Source organism: Trifolium pratense, linkage group LG6, assembly GCF_020283565.1.
Source record: "Trifolium pratense cultivar HEN17-A07 linkage group LG6, ARS_RC_1.1, whole genome shotgun sequence".
Classification (NCBI taxonomy): Eukaryota; Viridiplantae; Streptophyta; class Magnoliopsida; order Fabales; family Fabaceae; genus Trifolium; species Trifolium pratense.
Window position 1 is genome coordinate 4,964,549 of NC_060064.1, and position 19,754 is coordinate 4,984,302.

Genomic DNA, 19,754 nt, shown 5'->3' on the forward strand with positions numbered 1-19,754 from the left:
TATAAAAAATAATAAAATTAAGTTAAAGGTTAAAAATGGAAAAAACTGTAAAAAACTATAAGCTATAAGCTCAAACGCTACTTGAAATAACATATCAAAAAAAGTTATAAGCTTACGAGAAAAGTTTTTTACCAAAACTAGTTTATTAGACTTACCAAACACACTTTTAATCACTTAGTTAGCGTTTATATTAAAGTTATAATAGGGTAAAAAAAAAAAAACTTCTCTTACAATAATACTTACTTCTCTTATAAATTATATTTTTCAAGCGTGCTGTGTTATATCTAATTTAATTATTTTAGATCATTCATAACGAATAAACTAATTTAATTTATAACTTAACAAACTTATAAATAATATATAAAAATTTATTTATTTGTAATAAGCTGAAAAATAAATTAAATTATTAAATTTATAATGTTAGATAAACTGAGAGGTCAATCAATTATGCAAATTGATAAAGGTAATTCGTGTAAAAGGAAGATACCAAATGAGTTATTATTTTTTTAATGTTTTTTACATGAGCTTATAGTAGTTAATTTGAACTCACTTTGGGATTTCAATCCTTCACTGAAGAGTGAAACAGAAGCAGAAGGGCGTTGTGTTCTACGTTTTTCTGGAGTCAAGTGTGGGTCAGCATTTCATTTCATTCCACTCAGAAAAACTGAATCAAAATTGCATGCGAAGACCAAGAAATATGAGACCGAATATCGTTTCTGAGGTAATTTCATTCCCGATCCATCATCTCCAAATTTAGATAGAGATTTTCTTTGTTCTGATTGTTGATATGATATGATGGCGTAATTGAACAGGCAGGGTTGCCTACTAGGTTGAATCAATGGTGGGAAAGTATTCCATTTCTCACTTCTGCAATTGTTGTTGTTTGTGGAGCAATTTACTTTGTTTGTCTTTTGGTTGGATATGATTCCTTTATCGAGATATGCTTCTTGCCTTCTGCTGTTGTATCGCGCTTTCAAGGTATTTTTTCTTCTTAATTTACATTCTATCGTTTGGTTTTCATACTTAATTTACTCGATAATTAAGCTTATATTAATAATCTAATTGCTCTATACATGTTGGAGCAGTGAATTATTGTGGCGGTTTATGAATTATTGTTGAACAAATGCATTTTTGTAGCATTCCCTATTCCGTCGTGTCGTTCATTAGTAATAGTACATGAATTCTCTCTGGTGCCAATTCGAGTCGGCTAATTTAGCTTCTTCAAAAAAGAAAAAAAGAAAGAAAAAGTAATAGTACATGAATTTCATCGGCCAAATTCATATTTATAATTTACTTTTAATGCAAAAACAGCACACAGTCGCAAGCTGTTTTCAATCTCAACCATTGATTGGAAATCGGATAGTTCAAATTATGTACTGATAAAATCAACTAATACTATCTTTGGCCATCAATTTCAAATTGGATGGTTTAGATGAGTAACTACATAATGCACTTACCGAGTCTAATCCAAATCCAGTCATCTTGTGCATGTTGCGTTGGGTTCTTGCTAATGTTATGAATAATCCATGTTTGGAAACATTTTGAGTTGTTTTATCGGAGAAACATCTTTTCTAATTATTGTTGAATCTCTTGCTGTTATTTTGTAGAACTTGCTTCCATTTAGTGATGATTTTTTTTCTCTTGCAGTTTATAGGATTTATACCTCCATTCTTTTCCATGGTTCACTGCTTCATGTTCTTTTCAATATGATGGCTTTAGTTCCTTTGGGCTCTGAGTTGGAGAGGATCATGGGATCAGTTCGTTTGCTATATGTCACTATTCTGTTGGCTACGAGCAATGCCATATTCCATGTTCTCATAGCACTGCTGGTGGCACACAATCCTTTTCTTACGAATGATTACCTCATGAATGAGTGTGCTATTGGGTTCTCAGGAGTTCTATTTTCAATGATTGTTATAGAGACAAGCCTGAGTGGAGTTCAATCGAGGAGGTTGGCTAATTAATATTGCTGCTGTCAGGGAATTCACCACTATTGGGAATACGCAATTTAATATGTTAATATTGATAATAACCGTGTTTTTTTAAAGATAATTTGGTAGAAACCACGTTTTGGAAGCTGTTCAAGATGCCGAGTTAATAATATCATGAAAGAGTGTAATCAGAAATGATTATTTTGAGAAAGGCTAAAATATGCTTTTAATCATTGAAAAGTGGCAAATTTTGAGTTTGTTCCCTATAAGTTTTATTTTTTTAGTTCATGTGAAAGTAGTGTCTTTAGGGCCTTACAAGCTTTTGGGACTACGTGGATTTAAGTTTTATAGGATCAATACCAAAATTTGCCAATTTTATAGGGACGCAACACCTTTAAGCCTTTTGAGAGTGTTATCTCCAAAATGAGAATAGAATGGTGATAGAAATTTTTTCACATTGATATAATTTTGCTTAGCAGTACATTCTGCAATGATTTTATTTGCTTGTTTGGCTGAAAAGACACTTAAACATTTGACAGATATGCAGGGTTACAAATGGTGAATCTGCAAGGGTTTACTAACTTTTTCCTATTTATTTTGCAGTGTGTTTGGATTGTTTAATGTGCCGGCCAAGTGGTGAGTATATTTTTGGGTTAAATATGTTCTTTGGTTAATGAAAATATAATGTTTTTTTTTCTGTTTTAATTCCTATTTAAATTTTATGTGTTTTTAATCCCTCAGCAGGGATGTCAGGACTCAGGACTAAAAGAATATGTTATTTTTTTTTTGGGGATGATAAATAAATACAATTTTAATAGGCACAATCAAATTTTGTTATATTTATAGACAAAAAATTATATTTATTTTGTATAGTTTTTAATAATATTTTATGTACATAAATCACTTTTATGATAATTGGGCATATTATGTTTTAGGTATGCATTTTTTTTGTTGGTAGTATTCCAGCTCCTCATGGAAAATGTCTCATTGCTTGGACACCTTTCTGGCATTGTATCTGGGTTTGCATGTAAGATTTTTCTCTTTTTAGTTCCCCCGTTTTAGTTTTCTATCTTTAACAATGACTTGAACTACCCACATATGATATTACAATGCAATGCTTGTTGTTTCAGATACATATGGCTTGTTTAATATCCTCATACCTGGGTCATCCTTTTATTCTTCAATTGAATCCTCCTCCTGGCTTGTAAGTCTCTTTCTTGTCTTGAATCGGCTATGGTAATGCAGCAAGATGGGAAAATTTACAGTTCTAGTTACTAAGTACCAAACTGTTAACTTATTTAAAAAATTTCAGGAAGACAAACCACCCACTGAAACTGTCAGTAGTTTTTAAAGAATCGTTAGACATTTAACCACACATTAATTCAATTAACCACTATAGCGGTTAATGTAATCTGCCCTTTTCTAGGGGCTAATTGAACTCACAAAATGAATTGATGTACTGAACAAGTTATGATTGACTGGAGTATTTAAAATACTTTATATTATATCTTAGTAACTACTTTTATTTTAAAATGGGAAAAGCACACTATACATACTTTTTGTAAATTTATATGTTCGTCCTTTTGACTTTCAGTCATCATGTGTGAGACGTCCTAAATTTATTGTTTGCACTGGTGGAAATCCTTCGGGCTATATCCCAACTAATACAAGCCAAAATTCAACTTCTGGGTAAGTTGTGATTTTTCACACTAAATCTTGCTGATGACCCTGGTTATCTCTACCAATCATATTTTAAACATACACTTTCGTGGAGCAGTGGATTACTTTCCGGCAATATTTGGGGGAACCTACAATCATTGATGTCTCGAAGGGAAGTGTCTGCTCAGCCTCAGGTATGTGACTCCTCTTGCACATGCTTGTTGACTTTACTCATTATGTGAACAAATCCACTGAAATTGTTGATCTTACGTGATTTTTTGATCAAGTCCCTTTCTGTAGAGTTAATTTTGTAAAAGTACGTTAGTCTGACCTTCATTATAACATGCAATATGTGAAAACAAATGCAATGAATAGTTATTTTTGTGTATATTACCTGTTTACTATAGGTCTAACTTGTGCAAGTATAAAGGGAACTCTTTTCTACATGATCTTTTTCTCTCTGTCTGACTTTATATTTAACTCCTGCCGTTCCTTTGGCAAGCTAATTGTGTTTCCCTTTTGTTATGGCATTAATAGTTCTTCAGGAGATTTTCTAAAAACCCAAGCAGTTGGTTAGTTTTAGGATTTTTTGACCTGGGGATTTTTTTTAATATTTGAATTAATCTTTTTATCTTCAACAAAAAAAATTTCACACTTCAAAGTTTTTTCTTTCAGATTCATCAAATCATCGATAGTTTATTTGGCTGTAACATCAGCAACTGCTATAAGAAAAGTAGTAATAACTTTAGGTGCTTTTCTGACAACAGAAATTTCATTTTGCGAGTGAGAATATTAAACGTGACAACAAATTTTTTCCTTTTTCCCTTGAATGTTATGTGGTCCATCTATTTCAAGCTTTTTATAAACTGACTTTGCATCTTGTTGTGCCTGTTTGTTAGCAATAACAGGCAGTTTTGAAAGCTCAAACTATATCCCTGTTTGTTAGCAATAACTGGTTTCCATTATGTATTAATGTCAATAATCAACTTTGTAAGCTGGAGGCATCCATTTATAGACATTTGATTGTATTATGTGAAACCTTGCAGTCAGTTGAGGACAGTAGGTTCCCTGGGAGGGGAAGGACCCTTGGTGCTCCTCAAGGTCAAATTGCTTCCGGTCTTAACTCAGATTCAAATCTACAAGCTAGACTCTTGGAAGATAGTAGTCCCAATCATTCATCAGATTCAGCCATTCTGAGCACTGCTCAACGATCAACCGAAGGAAGGTATGAGGGGTACTTTTGTCGTGCATGATTGGTAACTTATGGTAACTGCTTTATTGCTGGTAAAGTTTCAGTATGATGACCACACTCATCTTTCCCTTTGTAGTTTGAACATGCTTTTACTGCTTAGAGTATTAGACATAGTATGATAGTGTGTTTTTTCTTCTTCTAGGAGTGGCAATTTCAACTTGAATCCAACAGTTAAATGAGCTTGGGTTGCAGATTGGTTTCTTGTTTGCCATGGATAATAAGCATTTGTTTTCAAGTTGCATATAGAGTATATTTTCAAAAGTACAGACTATATCTATATAGCTTTTAATCTACAAAATACTATAATTAACACGACTTTATCTATAAGCTAATAACTTAATCCATAAATAATTCAAGTTATATGTCCATAACCATTAGACGTTAAGATTTATGCATAATATATGACTAACTTGTAAGTTTCACATCTACAAAATAAGAAATAAGAAATACACATACATGGTACTGGACTACTGGTTCTTTATGATAATCGGATGTCCATTAATGGGTTGCTCATACTATAATTGTTGTTGATATTCGGTTATATCAATGAGAGGTTTCATTAAGTTGTAACTTGGTTGATTGTTGACCGTTGCTTGCTTGCTCAAGTTAAACTCATTCATCAATACCAGTAACATGAATTTTACTGGGTTTAGGTTACCTGTTTAACAAACATGTTGATTAGTCTCCCCGTTATTATCATTGGAAATGGGCATTCGGGAACTAAACAAAGTATGTTCACCGACATTATAGCATAGTATCTCCTGCTTGGATTCATAAGCTTAAGTTAAACTGCGATACTTTAGCAGGGTAGTTTACTCATTCTATCATATTATTCACAAGTTTGTGTTCATTTCTGAAATGATGTTAACCTTATTTTCTAATTTTAATTTAGGCACCCAGTCATTAATGTAGCTACAACAGGAGCAGGTGTTCCACATCATCAGGTCTTGTACTTACTGTGGCTGAAAATTTCTTGTTTTCTATATTTAATCTTGATCTTGATATGTAATATTCATTATCGTTTCCACCATCAATGCAGGGTGCAGTTGCTTCAGAAGAAGAGATTAAGAAACTTGTAGCAATGGGCTTTGATAGGGTAAAAATCAGTTTCCATATCTTTTAAGTTGTCAAGAAAAATGGCTTGGACATCCTAGAAGTTTTTTCTCATGTAAAAGATCAAGTAAAGATATAGTTGTTTGATATCCTTGTGGGTCCTTCTAACAATACGTGAGAAAATAATTTGACAGCTAGATATTTTATCACATAAATCACTTGTAAAACTTGTTACTTGGATGTAGCGACTGTTGTGGTATCATTCCTATGCATGTTCTTCAAATGTAGATTAAAACCTACAGTTCAATTCTGTTTTCTAAGCATTTGTCTTTGGCTGCTTTCAGACGCAAGTGGAAGTGGCGCTTGCGGCTGCTGATGGTGATCTTAATGTGGCAGTGGAAATACTCATGAGCCAGCAGGTCCTAGTTGACTTTTTCTTTCAATTATTTGTAATTCGACTCGCTTAACTATTTGTTGCTCGGTTCTTTTTTATTGAAAATGTTTTGTTTGTTGGTCTATTGCTTTTACAGGGGTGAGACATGAAAGCTTTCTCCCGAACACCGTTGATTGGGTATATATCCGCCGTGCTTGTTCAATCACTCTGTTTAATCTTTAGACTCCATCAGCAACAGTTTGGTGACACATGATAGTCATGCTAACACCGATGAACATAATTGAACATGTGTAAACCACATAAGCGTAGTGTACTGATGTATAACAAGGTTGAATATGATTAACTGAAGAGTTTTGCAAAGAGAAGTTTGTGATCAAATTGTAAGAATTCTGTTTCCCTCACACCCATTCTTTTCCTCACTTCAATATGGTATTATATAGGCAAAATTGCATTTTTGGCCCCCTAACTTGGGCCTACACTCCTCCCCTGTCACTACCTCAAAGTAAATCATACGCCCCTTTCTCCCTTCCTCTCATGTTTTGTAGAAGATTTACCATTTTTGGTAGAAATTGAATCTCCAATTTTTTCTATTGAAATCATGTTTTCAAATTTCCCAATTATTTTCCTGTAGCAACTGACGCAAGATTGCTTACTGTAGCAATTGCAAACAAAAATTACGCACTCTCTCCGTCCCAAAAATCATAGTTGACTATTGCACATATATCAAATACCAATGCACAACTTTAACCGTTAATATCTTTAATCGCATATTATTAAAAATTATAAAAAGTTGATATTTGAAAGATACCCAGGGAGATAAATCCAACATCTTATATACTATTATTTGTCTTTGTATATTAGTAGAAAAATATATGTAGGTTTTGTGAATAGTAAATATAGTCAAATTGTAATATTCATCTTGAGACGGAGGAAGTAACAAGAACTTTTGCGTAGACAAACACAAAACTTCAACGCTTGAAAAGACTCTTAAGAGCCTTGCGGTAGAGATGCTTAGTGTCCATTTATCGAGAAACATTAGAGCCATTTACTAGCAGTTTTTATTTGTAGTCGAGACGTGATATCTAGAATCTGAACTCCTAGAATCTATGTAGGCTTAAATGCAGTTTTACCCCTTATTTTGAAGAAATCGGAATTTTACCCCCCATATTTTAAAATCCGTAATTTTACCCCCTATTTTATAATTTTTTGGATTTTACCCCCTATACACTACAAGAAAATCTAGGATTAGCTACGACGGCGTTTGTAGCTAATTGGTAGCTATTTTCTAGTAAAAAATCATTGTTGTCCAAGACATTCGACACATCATGACCTTAATCATTCACCATTCCTTATAAAAGAAACACAAATACTCAATACTATCGCCGCCCACAAACAGAACATATACATGCATGTGCAAGCATTCAAAAAAAAGAATGAATAAAACATTATTCTAGTGCCACTACTAGCATCAGTTCAAAGGTTGAATTTTCCAGTGAGATTGAATTGTAGTTACCTGGAAAATTGAACTGCTGTTATAATGTTTGAATTCATTGTTTAATGGTTGATGATTGATGGTAGACAATTCAAAATCTCAACCATATTTGAAGTATATGATAATCTGATTTTTTATTTTATTTTAAGAGCTTCTCTTGCTTCATAAGAAACTAATCACTTAATTGAAATGGAAAAGACAAAATCGTAGTCAAGTGCACCTTGATTTTTCTGATTCCAACATATTGCAATTTGTTGAACTATATAGAGTTAGGCCCATTAGCTAGTTAGTATAGGCCCATTAGCTAGTTAGTATATAAGATAGATGTTGCACTTATTTGTAACTTGACACATTCATTTGTATCAATTCTATTAGTTCCATTACAAATTTCTCAAACTTTTCTCTCCCTTTACTCTGATGTCATGAATCTTAACATGGTATCAGAGCCGTGGATTCCTCCTTAGGCACACAATTCCGCTTCAATTTTCACGAGAAAATTCAACTCTCGAATTTTATTTTTCCTTCCATTCTCATTCTTTTCATTTTTCCAGTTTCGATCTTCTTCTCTTTCTCCTAGTCGCCGCCATTGATATTGGTGACGCTCTTCATCTCACCGGAGTTAGTTAGAATTCCGATCGCTTCCATTGTTCTTCTTCGATTTCTCTGATTCTTTCTCTACCTAGGAATTTTCGCGGTTCTCTGTTACTCTCAAAATTCAGAAGCTTCTCCGATTCATGATCCAATTTCTTGTTGGATTTCTTGATCGAATAGTCTATGAATCTTTCAATCTCTTGTTAAGTTTGTTCTTGTTCTCGCAATTGTGAATTGTGATTACGGTTATGATTTTTGTTCTCATCTTTTTCCCCAAATTCTAGGGTTTGAAATTTCATTTTTTTTCTTTTCTCGATCGCATTTTAGTTTACTGAATCTTTCATTTCCACTTCCGATCTGAATTTCGTATTGAGTTTCACTTTGTGATTTTTCATTCATCTACTGGTGATTCTTGATGGTGACAGAGTCACAAATTTGTGATGTTATATGTTACTTCTCAACGTTTCGGAGAATCATCGGTTTCGCTCTGTAATTCGGTGCTTCGTGATATGATCGATTCTTTACAAGTGGTTGAAGTGTACAATTTCTTGGCTCGTTGGTTCTTTCTCCAATTCAGTGCTTCCAAGGTGTTTGTGAAAAGTTTTTCATTGAAGACAGAGAATGATTGCTTTGGTATTTGATTCAAGTCAAAATTCATTGATTACTTTGGAGTATAGTTGATTCACTTCACGACTTCCGCAACGAAGTGTTTCGTCATAAATTCTGCTTCTCTTACACTAAGGTTTGGCATATTCAGTTTATTTTTAGACTCAATTTTCTGCTACTGTGAAGCTTGTGCTTGTTTTTCTGCACCCGATCAGATTTGTTGTGGCTATCTCCTTTGGTGCATTGTTTATTCAGTTTGGTTGTTTGGCATGCCATATCGTTTCAATATGGTGCTATGTTATTAGCTTATCACTGAGAACATATTTTTTGAAGATAAATTTGGATCTCATGCCTTGGTTATATTGTTACTGGTTGAACTTGATTTGGATGTTCATAAGAAGCCTGGTAAAGTTCACTGTTGATGAAAAGTGTTAATTGGTAATACTTGTAGTAAATTGGTTATGCTTGGTTTCATTGAAGACTGATAAACTGATGAGTTGTTGTTGCATTGTGCTGTCACTAGTTCTTTTACTTCTTTGGATTCATTCCTTGTGTGAAGATTGAAGAAACACATTTGGCTCATGCTTTATTTGCTGCCATTGTAGAAGGTATTAGTCAACTCAAAGAAGCTCATTTTGGGAGTCTTATCCCACTGATACTCTATGCTTTCAGCAGAATATAGTTTGGCTGGAGTTTATTGGATGTTTGTGTCTTCCCCCATGAAGACACGATGGCTTCACATTTGTTCTGAGAGCCTCTGTTTGAGGATTTACTTGTTGCTGGTTTATCTCTTTATTGTGAAGATTGAAGACTGGTTTGAGTTCTTTAATCTACTCTCTGTTGCCCTGTTTTAGACAGGTGCTTAGCCATATTGGCTTTGTTGCTTTTATGTTATCTCTTGAGCAGCTTGAATTTGCTTGCTTTATCAAGTGGTTAGTTGGTTTTCTTTTTGATGTGCTATCTCATCTTGAGCACAACATTGGTATTGATGCTTTTCTCTCTAGCCATCAACCACACTACTTGATCTTTCTCCTTGATTTGTTGGTCCTTAGATGAGTTAATTACCTTTAGCACAACTTGAGTATTGATGCTTCACTTTATAGACATCGGACCCTTTTGATATTCTCTACTTGATCTTTCTCCTTGATTTGATTGGTCCTTAGATGAGCTAATTACCTTTAGCACAACATGAGTATTGATGCTTCACTTTATAGACATCGGACCTCTTCTGACATTCTCTTTTTCGCTTCTATCTTGAGTGATTGAGTGCTCTTGATGGTTAAGCTTTGTGCCTTAATTGGCTTTGTTGATTTGCTTCTGCCCTTAGTTGGCTTTGATGGGTTGTGTTTCTTCCTTATGGTGGTTAAGCACTACTAGTTGTATTTGAGTTGTTTTTCTAGCCGATGTATTCCGGCAAATTTCATTGTATTTTCTTTATATTGATGTACTTTTGCATTAGTGATCCCAAGCTGGAAGTGTTGTGACCATTTTCCAGCTTGCGGGAGGCTGTTGAACTATATAGAGTTAGGCCCATTAGCTAGTTAGTATAGGCCCATTAGCTAGTTAGTATATAAGATAGATGTTGCACTTATTTGTAACTTGACACATTCATTTGTATCAATTCTATTAGTTCCATTACAAATTTCTCAAACTTTTCTCTCCCTTTACTCTGATGTCATGAATCTTAACACAATTTGATAAAGCTAGATTTTGGTCTTCATAGATTGGCTTTGATGTTATAATTAGCTAAATTAGTGAACTTCACACAATCAATGATATATAAATAACTAACCGTACATTTTCTTCAAAGAAACATATGGAAAGTCCAAGACTCTTCGTCAAAAAAAAAGAAAAAAGATGGTATATTGGAACAATTGGGACTTGGACTTATTAAAGATGGTATGAGTCCAAGGCTCTTCGTCAAAAAAAAAAAGTCCAATGCTCAATTTTTCCAATTGAAATTTAAAACTCACACATCACTGCCTCACCCATTTTCTGTAACCCCATTCTCCATTTTTCTCACCCCTTTAACCAAATTGTCTTCTCTCACCCTGTTTCTATTTTAATTTCTCTACTACTATAAGAATATGAATTGTGAAGGATGAAGATCAACCAACTTACTTTACTCAAAACTATTCTTTTTCTCTCTTTTTTCTTTAAAAAATGCAAAAGCCTGTCAAATGAATTCAACCCGCCAGTTTTCCCGAATTATATTCTAGTTCTGTAGCTTTGCAGTTTTCAGGGCTAACCGAACCAAACATAGGTCCGATCACCAGTTCCACCAATCAGTCTGATTTTATTTACCTTGCTAACCATTGAATTCTTATTATATTGGAACTGATAATTTTTTTAACATGTGCACCTTATGGAACTAGTCTAAAGCAAGGATAAAGATGGACCAAAAGAAGAGAAATAATAGATTTGTTCAAGGTGTATCTTTACAGATGTTTTCTCTCCCCACCCCCGTGATTCTTTTATACCCCCCAATATTCTGATTTTGCCCTTGCAAAAAACTTCGGTTTGCAGAAACCGAATTTTTTCTAGTACAAATTAAGAGTAAATTTCGGTTTTCAAGGCAAAAAAAGCTTCGGTTTCTATAAACCGAAGTTTTTTGCAAGGGTAAAATTGGAAATTTAGGGGGTATAAAAGAATCACGGGGGGTGGGGAGAGAAAACATCATCTTTACATTGCACTATGATCCTATTTATAAGAAAATATAATGGACCTAATGACATGGGCCAATGACTAATCAACATAACACTACCTTGAATGTCAAACGAGAATATGCGTGATTAAAACCTTATTATAAAAGACTCATTGGAAAAAGAATTAGTGCACATCCTCGACAGACATCCATATGGTACATGTTAATTAGTCATTGACTCTTATCACTAGGCCAATGTATTGTCCTATAAATATGACTCATATTACAATATAAAGATAGACCTTGAAAAAAAATAGTACAATAATATTATTTCCCTCTTCTCTCCTTAATCTCTATCCTTGCCCTTGTTTAGATTGGTCATTGGCAAGTGTACAAATAATACAAGTGCATCAAGTGAAATAGTTAATTACAGATCTAATTACGCATGTTATTCAAGGACAACCACTTTTTCAACAAATTCTTATTGAGTTCAGGTTCCCTCCATTTATAGTATCATCCATTTAGCACATTAGTGACTTAGATGTGTGCCATGTGTAAAAAAACTTTTTAATGGCTGAGATTAATTCCAAAAGAAATAAAAAAAAAATCAAAAGAAAAACTTCTTCCCCGCCAGTTCCACCGCCAATCCTGCCACCGGCCCTATCTATTTCCCTAACCTCTTATCCACTGTGTTGTTACAAAAGCTTTTTTTCTTCTCTATTCTCCTTACAAGTTCTTGAAACAAATTTTGATTTTGCTAAAATTAAAAAGGGGAAACGCAACTCCACAAATCTTGAAACAAATCTTGATTTTGCTTAACCTGTTTCCAAGTCTCGCGCGATCTCCTTTACCGGCGAAGCTCTGGCGGTGTTAGCGGTGGTAGCGTTGTGGTGACACGGTTGTGGTAGTGGCGGCGGTTACGGATTCCGGTGGCGATCGTTCGGATTCGACGGCGGCAAAATCTTGCTTTTGTTTCCGTTCGGATTCGTGAAATTGATGTTGTTGTTTGGGATGATGAATTGTATGTGGAAGATTAAGGTTTGGTGGAGATGATTGGTGAGGTTATGATTGTGATGATGTTTACGAAGTGGTGGTTATGGTTGTTCCTAATTTGTAATGAAGGTGGTTATGGAGTTTTAGTATGGAGGTTGAAGAATGATGGTGTGGTGTGGTAGTGATTTGGAAGAGATGATGGTTGTTTGGAGAAGAAGTGGCAGGGTCTGTACTGTTCTTTCTTTTTTGGGTCTCAATGATGAAGAAGAAGCAAAAAATGGATTGGAAATGTTTCCCTGTTACTTTCCTTAGTTGAGATTTTTAATCCTATCCATCAAAATTATTAAGTGCCACGTGTCATTCATCGGTGGAGAGAATTGGGTAAATGGATAGTTTCATAAATGGAGGATACCTGGACTCATTCTTATTGGAGTTCCGCATGGATATCACATGCTATCATCACTGTCACTTACTAAAGTCACGGTGCAGAAATCAACTTTTAAATAACAAAATACTATTATATTTGTTTATAATTATTTCAAGTTGCAATAAAAAATAAGAGTTGAATGTGATTAAGCGAGTTAAATCTAGAATAGTATAAACGAACACAAACACTATAAACGAACACCACAAGATCTTTGAACAAAAAAACCACCAAGTTATAAACAACTCAACCCCATCTAAAATCTCAAATCATGTATACCTAAATTCATAAATGGATAGATTATCATCAAAATGTAGACAGCAATCACAGCAAAACATTCACAAATTATAATTTATAACTGCCTAAACAATAAATAGGAAAACTTTACCAAATATTCTTGGCCGTAAACAAAATTACTGAAGCTCATTCTTAACAGATGTTACTTTGGAAGGTAAGGAAAGGCAAAAAATAAATGGCCGGATGGGACATCATACGATCAAAAACCACTAGTTTATTCCCAGCCAGTTGCTTGGATAGATTCAACTCCAGGAGGAGGTATTTGGTTAGGAGGTGGAACAGCTTCACCCCAATCCCCTGCAACTGTAAATTAACTCTATCAACAAAACATGAATGCATTTTGAAAAAAACTAAATCAATTACACATGCTTGAATAGAGAATTAGAATTAACAAGTAAATGAACTAAAGATTAGCATAGTAAAATAAAATTAAAATTAGCAACCAGGGAAATAAAAGCTGAAGGGCAGTTCCAAAATTTTCTGTTTAGTCTATATATTTTTTAAACAACATATAACCATTTACCAGCTTCTGAGGCTGCCCAGTTGACTCCAGGAGCTGCTGCAATAGGTTGTGGAACGGCATCAGTCCATGGCTGATCAATTGCAGCAGGCCACTGTCCATCATTGGGTGCCGCAACTGCATTGAAATCAGCAATGGCATAATCTTGAACAGGAACTTCATCCACTTCTTCCTCCTTGGCCTCCTCAGGATCTCTGTAGAAGAATAGATCCACCTGCATTAAAGAAAACATTAGAGACAATGTACTCGTTCTAAACATGTAAATTTAACCGAGGGGGCACAATGTCATATATGTATGAGACAATATAATCGTTCTAAACCTGTAAATTCGACCGATGTGCAACAATGCCATGTATGTATACTTCAAATTTGCATAATCTAACATAAGACTAAACATAATCTATGAATTATAGAAACAAAAAATAGTTTACCATGACATCCCACTTATGGCCAGGACGAATAGTGCCACGCATCTGCAACACCATCCTAGCCAGAAGCCAAAACAGACAACCAATGCTGTGCTTTCCTTTGTTGTTGGCAGGGATACCAATGTCAACATAATTCATAGGAGAATCAGTGTCACAGAAAGCAATTGTTGGAATATTTCCAAGAGCAGCTTCCTTAATTGGCTACACAAAAACAAAACCCACATAGAATTACACAAACCATTACAAAACATTTCACAAACAAATCTAAAATAAAAAACTCTAAAAAATAACCAATCAATAAAAAATGCATAAATTAACAAAATGGGCAATGCGAAACCTGGTGATCGGTTCTTGGATCGGTAAGGATAAGAAGACGAGGCTCACTGAATGAAGTTTGAAGCTGATTGGTGAAAGTACCAGGAGTGTGTCTTCCAGCAATAGCATGACAACTAGTATACTGAGCAAATTTGAGAACAGCCCTTTGTCCATAAGGTCTAGCAGATTGAACAATGATATCCTTAGGATTTTCAATTGCAACAATAACCCTAGCAGCAAGTTGAAGCTTTTCCCATGTCTTACCAAGATTGATAATATAAATACCTAAATCAGTGATATTTGCAACAAAAACGAAAAACAAAAAATCAAATTTTGAAACAACGTGAATAAAATGTTGAATCAAATTGAAAAATTAGGGTTTGGAACGTTACCGTCATCGCGGCGCTTGAAGATGTAGCGTTCCATTTGGAAATCGCAGTTCTTGGTACCGAGATGCACATCGGCAGCCAACATCATTTGGATAGCGGCTTCTTTCTCAGAGAGTGTACGCGGCTGCGCTGTGCCTGCATTGGTGGTAGCCATGGTTGCGGAGAGTGATCGGCGCGGCAGGTAGGGTTAACGAAAGAGGGAGGGAGGGAGGTTAGTTTGTTACTTCTCTAAGTGAGAATCGAAATGGTAGGGTTTTTGAGAATTATGGTGGCTAATTATACGGAGTTTAGGTTTAATTGGACGAGTACGTGAATCACCTAAGCATTAATGATTAAGCACGATCAATCACATAATTACAACTCATTAATATATTAAATAATTACAAATAATTAATAGAGAAACAACTAAAATCAAATCTCTATAAATAAGGAAAAAAAAAAACTTATAAAAAAACATGTGTTGTGCATTTTATTATTATTTTTTTCTTTCTAATTGCTCTTTTTTTTTTCTTCTAAGTTCTCTCTTTTTGTTTTTAATTTTCATGTTTCAATTATTTTTATGTGAACACTTCGATGATTAATACATTGTCATGTTAAGTATAATGCCTTATCATATTTTGATACTATAACTTATAATTACATAATTTATATTCTAAAGAATTTTCCGTATGAAATAGCGGTGTCCAATAAATAATAATACAAATTCGGTACTAATAAAGAATATACCTTATTTTTATTCATTATTATTTTTGTACTTTTAAAAAACTTAGGGACCGTCCAAAACTCCAAACTATTATGAATTTGTTGGATGAAAAAATAGTGAATAATTGATAAACAAACTTAGTAAAATTAACGGTTGAATATCTTATTAATATAGTGCCATAAAAAATATTTAATTTTAGTAAAAAAAAAATTTAATTATTTTCAAGTAAGTAAAAAAAATAAAAAGAAAGCTTAGTATGTAAAGAAGAAAAAAAAAATGAGCGTGAAAATAAATTATAAAGTGCAGATGTATGTTTTTTTTTCCTTATTTATAGAGATTTGTTAATTTTTTTTTTGTTATAGAGATTTGATTTTATTAATTACTACACTATTAATTATATGTAATTATTTAATGAGTTGTAATTATGTGATTGGTTGTGCCTAATCATTAATGCTTAGGTGGGGACTCACCATAAGAAATAGGTGTGACGAAAAGAGGGTCGAAGCCGAAACCAAAATTATGAAACTAAACAAGGGTCAAAGCTCAAAACAAAACTACGAAACTAAATGAACATTTTTAATATAGATAGATGTCACAGAAAAATCATCAAAAAGAAATTTATGAAGCGTTGGAGTCTCCACAATAGTATAGTCTAAAAAATCAAAGGGAAGACTAAATTTGGCAAGCCAATCAGCACAACGGTTTCCTCCGTTCAAGTGTAACGAATTTGGATATGCCAACCTAAAGCCAACATATGCGAATGCGCCGAACCAAAATACCATATAGTTTTAGCCCCACACGGACATCTAAAAATAGTCCTTACATTTTTTTTAATTATATTTTTAATTCACGTTTTTGCTGTTTTCAACATTAGTCCCTACTGTAAAATTTTGGTTGACAAGACAGACAATAAAAGAGACAGACAAAAAATGCCACATAGGTGTCACGCAGATTTATTTAATAACATGGACGCACAGAGAACGCACAGAGAATAAACATTAAATGAGTCCATGTGGCATTTATGTGACATTTTTCGTCTGTATAGTCAACGAAAGTTTTATGGTAAAAATCAATGTTGGAAACGACAAAAACGTGATAATTAAAAATATAATAAAAAATATAGGAACTATTTTTAGAAATCCAAATCAGGAACTATAAAGACATATTTATCCTTTGTAAGAAAGAGACATATTTACCCCTTTTAAAAACAATTGAATGCAAGTGGAAACAAACAAATCTTAAAAATGAGTACTATATTTGGGGTAGAATGAATATATGTTTTTTTATTTTATATTTTATCAATAAGTACGTGTGTTTGAAATTTCGAAGTATTTTCTTTAGCAAAAAATATTTAAAAAATTAAAAGTATTTTCTTGTATTTTATGTGGTTCCTTCCTCACGAATACGAGTTGACTTGGCTAAGTTGACTTTATTTTCAATATCCCTTCTTGCTTTCTACAATTATATGTTCATTTTCTTCCCTTCTTGCTTCTCAATTCTCACAATATATATGAACTACTTACATGTTAGTGAAAATCACTTTCAAAATTAGTGAAAAAGCACTTTTGCATTAACCTTTATTTCGCTTTCTATCTTGCAGAATTCATTACTTTTGGCATTTTTTGTTTGTAGTTTTGAACTAGAATGGATAATCAGAAGGGAAAGAGTATAAATTTTGAGCCATTCGTGTGGAAAATTGAGAATTTCTCAAAACAAAACACCAAGAATCTTCGATCCAAGGCTTTCAAAATAGGAGGCTATAAATGGTATGTGCAGATTAATTTGAAGTCTAAGATATTTTGTAATTTTTTTTCAAGTAACATAGTGACTAAATTTTTTACTTTTAAGGTAAATAAGTGGAGTGTCTGTATTTGAACCTGACTCTGCATGTATAATTAATACGATGTCTCTACCAACAACTTTTTAATCATGTCACAGGAGGATTCTGTTGCATCCATTAAGGAAAAATGTTGACCATTTCTCATTATATTTGATGGTTGCGGATTCTTTACCAGCGTATGGATGGAACAGAAATGCACATTTCAAATTGGTTCTAGTTAATCAAATAGATGACAACAGATCGGTTGTAAAAGGTACATATCTTTGTTATATTCTGTTTTAATTTTGATAGCATATGGTTTGTGTCTTAAGGCAAGTAACTTCTGTTTCACATAATTCAAGAGCGCTTATATGAGATTGCACGAGTCTCTTTTAGTTTAACCAAAGTCCTAAGTTTGATTTCTGGTTTGGGCATGCAGTAGCGTTAAAACTCTTAGGGAGAGATCATCTGTTAAAAAATTTAAGACAGTATCATAACTTATTAAAAATTTGAGATCATCTGTTATCAGATTACCGTTATCGACCCACTAGGATCACGTTTCATATGATCATAATCAACCAGTCAAGTCATGTTTTTGTGTTGTGTTTACTTTTCATTTTTCATGTGACCATATTTCAATTTTTGAGTGTAATTTAATTCTAGATTTATAATTGGGGACATGTGTATCTATACATTTCCAGAGACTCATCAAAAGTTCAATGGCGGATATCTTAGTTGGGGCTCATTATTTGTGAATCTAAGTGATTTCAATGACTCAAAACAAGGCTATCTTGTAAACAACACATGCATCATTGAAGCTCATATCAATGTTCAAGCTTCACAACAAAGAGAATCCTCAAATAATAAGGTACATGTTATAGAAACATCAGATGAAAGTAGTCCAACAGGATCATGTGGTTCAAGTGAAACAGATTCATCAGATTTGACACTAAGAGATCTCTTAGATTTGGAGAGTTTAAGAAATGAAGAATTAGATTTTGTTCCACTTTTAGAGGAAGCATGTGTTTGGCATCCTTCTTTGATAAGAAGCCAAAGTAAAAGAACTGCAAGATTTAAATCATGGGCATTCACATCTTTAGGACAAGTTTTACATATATTAAAGACAAGTAAAGTGAAAGATATGGATGAAGAAACTAGTAAGAACCTTAAAGGTTTGTGGGAGGAACTTGTTATGGCTTCTGGATTTGATTTGGCTTGGTTGGAACCTTATGTTGAATCTGCATTAGGTATGAAAAATCATGTGGAAAAGACACTTCAAGTGAATAAATTGAAGGAAAGTATGGTTGCTTTAGATACTAAAATGAAGAAATTGAGAGGTGAATTGGTTGATGCAGAAGTTGAATTTGAGGAGGCAAAAAGAGCCTTGGATGAGTTGAGTAAAGGGCACATAGATATTGATTTGAATGCTGATTTATGTTATTCCATATATTAGAAGACTCAATGTGTATTTCTACTGTTGAGTTTGACAAAATCATATTGTGTTACTGTATAATTTTTATCAAAATTATACTTTGATGTCACATATAGTGTTAACACTTAACATAGTAAAATTTATTTTTACACCGTCGTTTGTTATTAATGTCGAACGCACGGACAAGGTGTCTCTGGGGGGTTATTTTTAATTAAACTTGATCCATAAATTGGAAGGGAAATCGCGGGTGGGTAGGAGAAAAACATGTTTGGAATTACCTGAAATTTTACTGTCGGACATGCAGCCTTACGTTGCTCCATTCGTTTTGAAACCAACAAACTAGGACGATGTTATATTTGAATTTAACTTATTTTTGAGCTTATGAAAATAACTTATGCAGATAAATTTTTGTGTTGATTCACAAGTTTTCGCCAACAAAAATTGTACCTAAGCTATTTTCTCACAGGCTACCTTGAAAAACTTATAAAGAGTCCGTTTGAAATAGCTTATTTTTTGAGCTTATACAAATAAATAAGTTTTTATGTATTATTATAAGTTTGTCAAGGTAGTTAATGAAAAAATAACTTATAAAAATACAGTTTTGACTAGTGGTATAAATTAACATAAAACCTTACTTATTTACGTAAGTTGTTTCATATAAGTTCAAAAATAAATTATTTATTTTCATAAGTTATTTCACATAAGTTAAAAAATAAGTGACAACGAAAATAACAACTTTAATTAACACAAAAAAATATATTCTGCAATACAGCTTGATTCCCTCACTAACCCTCACACTATATTCTCTCACC

General features: G+C 33.4%; 3 protein-coding genes across 5 annotated transcripts; 2 read left to right on the forward strand and 1 right to left on the reverse strand.

The window, feature by feature from the left end:
• Window positions 1-451: 451 nt before the first annotated feature.
• LOC123890258 (rhomboid-like protein 15) lies at window positions 452-6,714 on the forward strand. The gene is made up of 13 exons (XM_045939826.1): window positions 452-721; window positions 813-978; window positions 1,648-1,951; window positions 2,535-2,567; window positions 2,867-2,958; window positions 3,062-3,135; window positions 3,526-3,620; window positions 3,709-3,784; window positions 4,637-4,815; window positions 5,735-5,786; window positions 5,882-5,938; window positions 6,240-6,314; window positions 6,426-6,714. The coding sequence occupies exons 1-13, from the start codon at window positions 680-682 to the stop codon at window positions 6,429-6,431; spliced, it is 1,251 nt and encodes a 416-aa protein (XP_045795782.1). The 5' UTR covers window positions 452-679; the 3' UTR covers window positions 6,432-6,714.
• Window positions 6,715-13,313: 6,599 nt separating this feature from the next.
• Window positions 13,314-15,294, reverse strand: LOC123890260 (40S ribosomal protein SA-like). 2 transcript variants are annotated; one of them, XM_045939830.1, is made up of 6 exons: window positions 14,992-15,292; window positions 14,622-14,884; window positions 14,288-14,485; window positions 13,860-14,070; window positions 13,524-13,639; window positions 13,314-13,487 (listed from the first exon to the last, which is right to left on the reverse strand). In XM_045939830.1, exons 1-5 carry the CDS (start codon window positions 15,140-15,142, stop codon window positions 13,551-13,553), a joined length of 912 nt encoding a protein of 303 aa, XP_045795786.1. In that variant the 5' UTR covers window positions 15,143-15,292; the 3' UTR covers window positions 13,314-13,487; window positions 13,524-13,550. The 2 variants fall into 2 exon arrangements, with proteins under 2 accessions (XP_045795786.1, XP_045795785.1); XM_045939829.1 differs by having other exon boundaries at window positions 13,314-13,639; window positions 14,992-15,294.
• A 1,747-nt stretch (window positions 15,295-17,041) lies between these two features.
• LOC123890261 (MATH domain and coiled-coil domain-containing protein At3g58210-like) lies at window positions 17,042-19,051 on the forward strand. 2 transcript variants are annotated; one of them, XM_045939832.1, is made up of 4 exons: window positions 17,042-17,216; window positions 17,324-17,457; window positions 17,630-17,784; window positions 18,212-19,051. In XM_045939832.1, the coding sequence occupies exons 2-4, from the start codon at window positions 17,336-17,338 to the stop codon at window positions 18,961-18,963; spliced, it is 1,029 nt and encodes a 342-aa protein (XP_045795788.1). In that variant the 5' UTR covers window positions 17,042-17,216; window positions 17,324-17,335; the 3' UTR covers window positions 18,964-19,051. The 2 variants fall into 2 exon arrangements, with proteins under 2 accessions (XP_045795788.1, XP_045795787.1); XM_045939831.1 differs by having other exon boundaries at window positions 17,042-17,457.
• The last annotated feature ends 703 nt before the right edge of the window (window positions 19,052-19,754 follow it).

Bases quoted from the DNA above. Each gene is read 5' to 3' on its own strand.
- LOC123890258 (XM_045939826.1), top strand. From the start codon at position 680: ATGCGAAGACCAAGAAATATGAGACCGAATATCGTTTCTGAG. The intron at 722-812 runs GTAATTTCATTC...GTAATTGAACAG, and splicing joins GACCGAATATCGTTTCTGAG to GCAGGGTTGCCTACTAGGTT. The intron at 2,568-2,866 runs GTGAGTATATTT...ATTATGTTTTAG, and splicing joins TTTAATGTGCCGGCCAAGTG to GTATGCATTTTTTTTGTTGG.
- LOC123890261 (XM_045939831.1), top strand. From the start codon at position 17,336: ATGGATAATCAGAAGGGAAAGAGTATAAATTTTGAGCCATTCGTGTGG. The intron at 17,458-17,629 runs GTATGTGCAGAT...ATCATGTCACAG, and splicing joins AAAATAGGAGGCTATAAATG to GAGGATTCTGTTGCATCCAT. The intron at 17,785-18,211 runs GTACATATCTTT...ATACATTTCCAG, and splicing joins CAACAGATCGGTTGTAAAAG to AGACTCATCAAAAGTTCAAT.
- LOC123890260 (XM_045939829.1), bottom strand. From the start codon at position 15,142: ATGGCTACCACCAATGCAGGCACAGCGCAGCCGCGTACACTCTCTGAG. The intron at 14,486-14,621 runs GTTTCGCATTGC...GTTTTTGTGTAG, and splicing joins ATCCAAGAACCGATCACCAG to CCAATTAAGGAAGCTGCTCT. The intron at 13,640-13,859 runs GTAAATGGTTAT...GTTAATTTACAG, and splicing joins CTGGGCAGCCTCAGAAGCTG to TTGCAGGGGATTGGGGTGAA.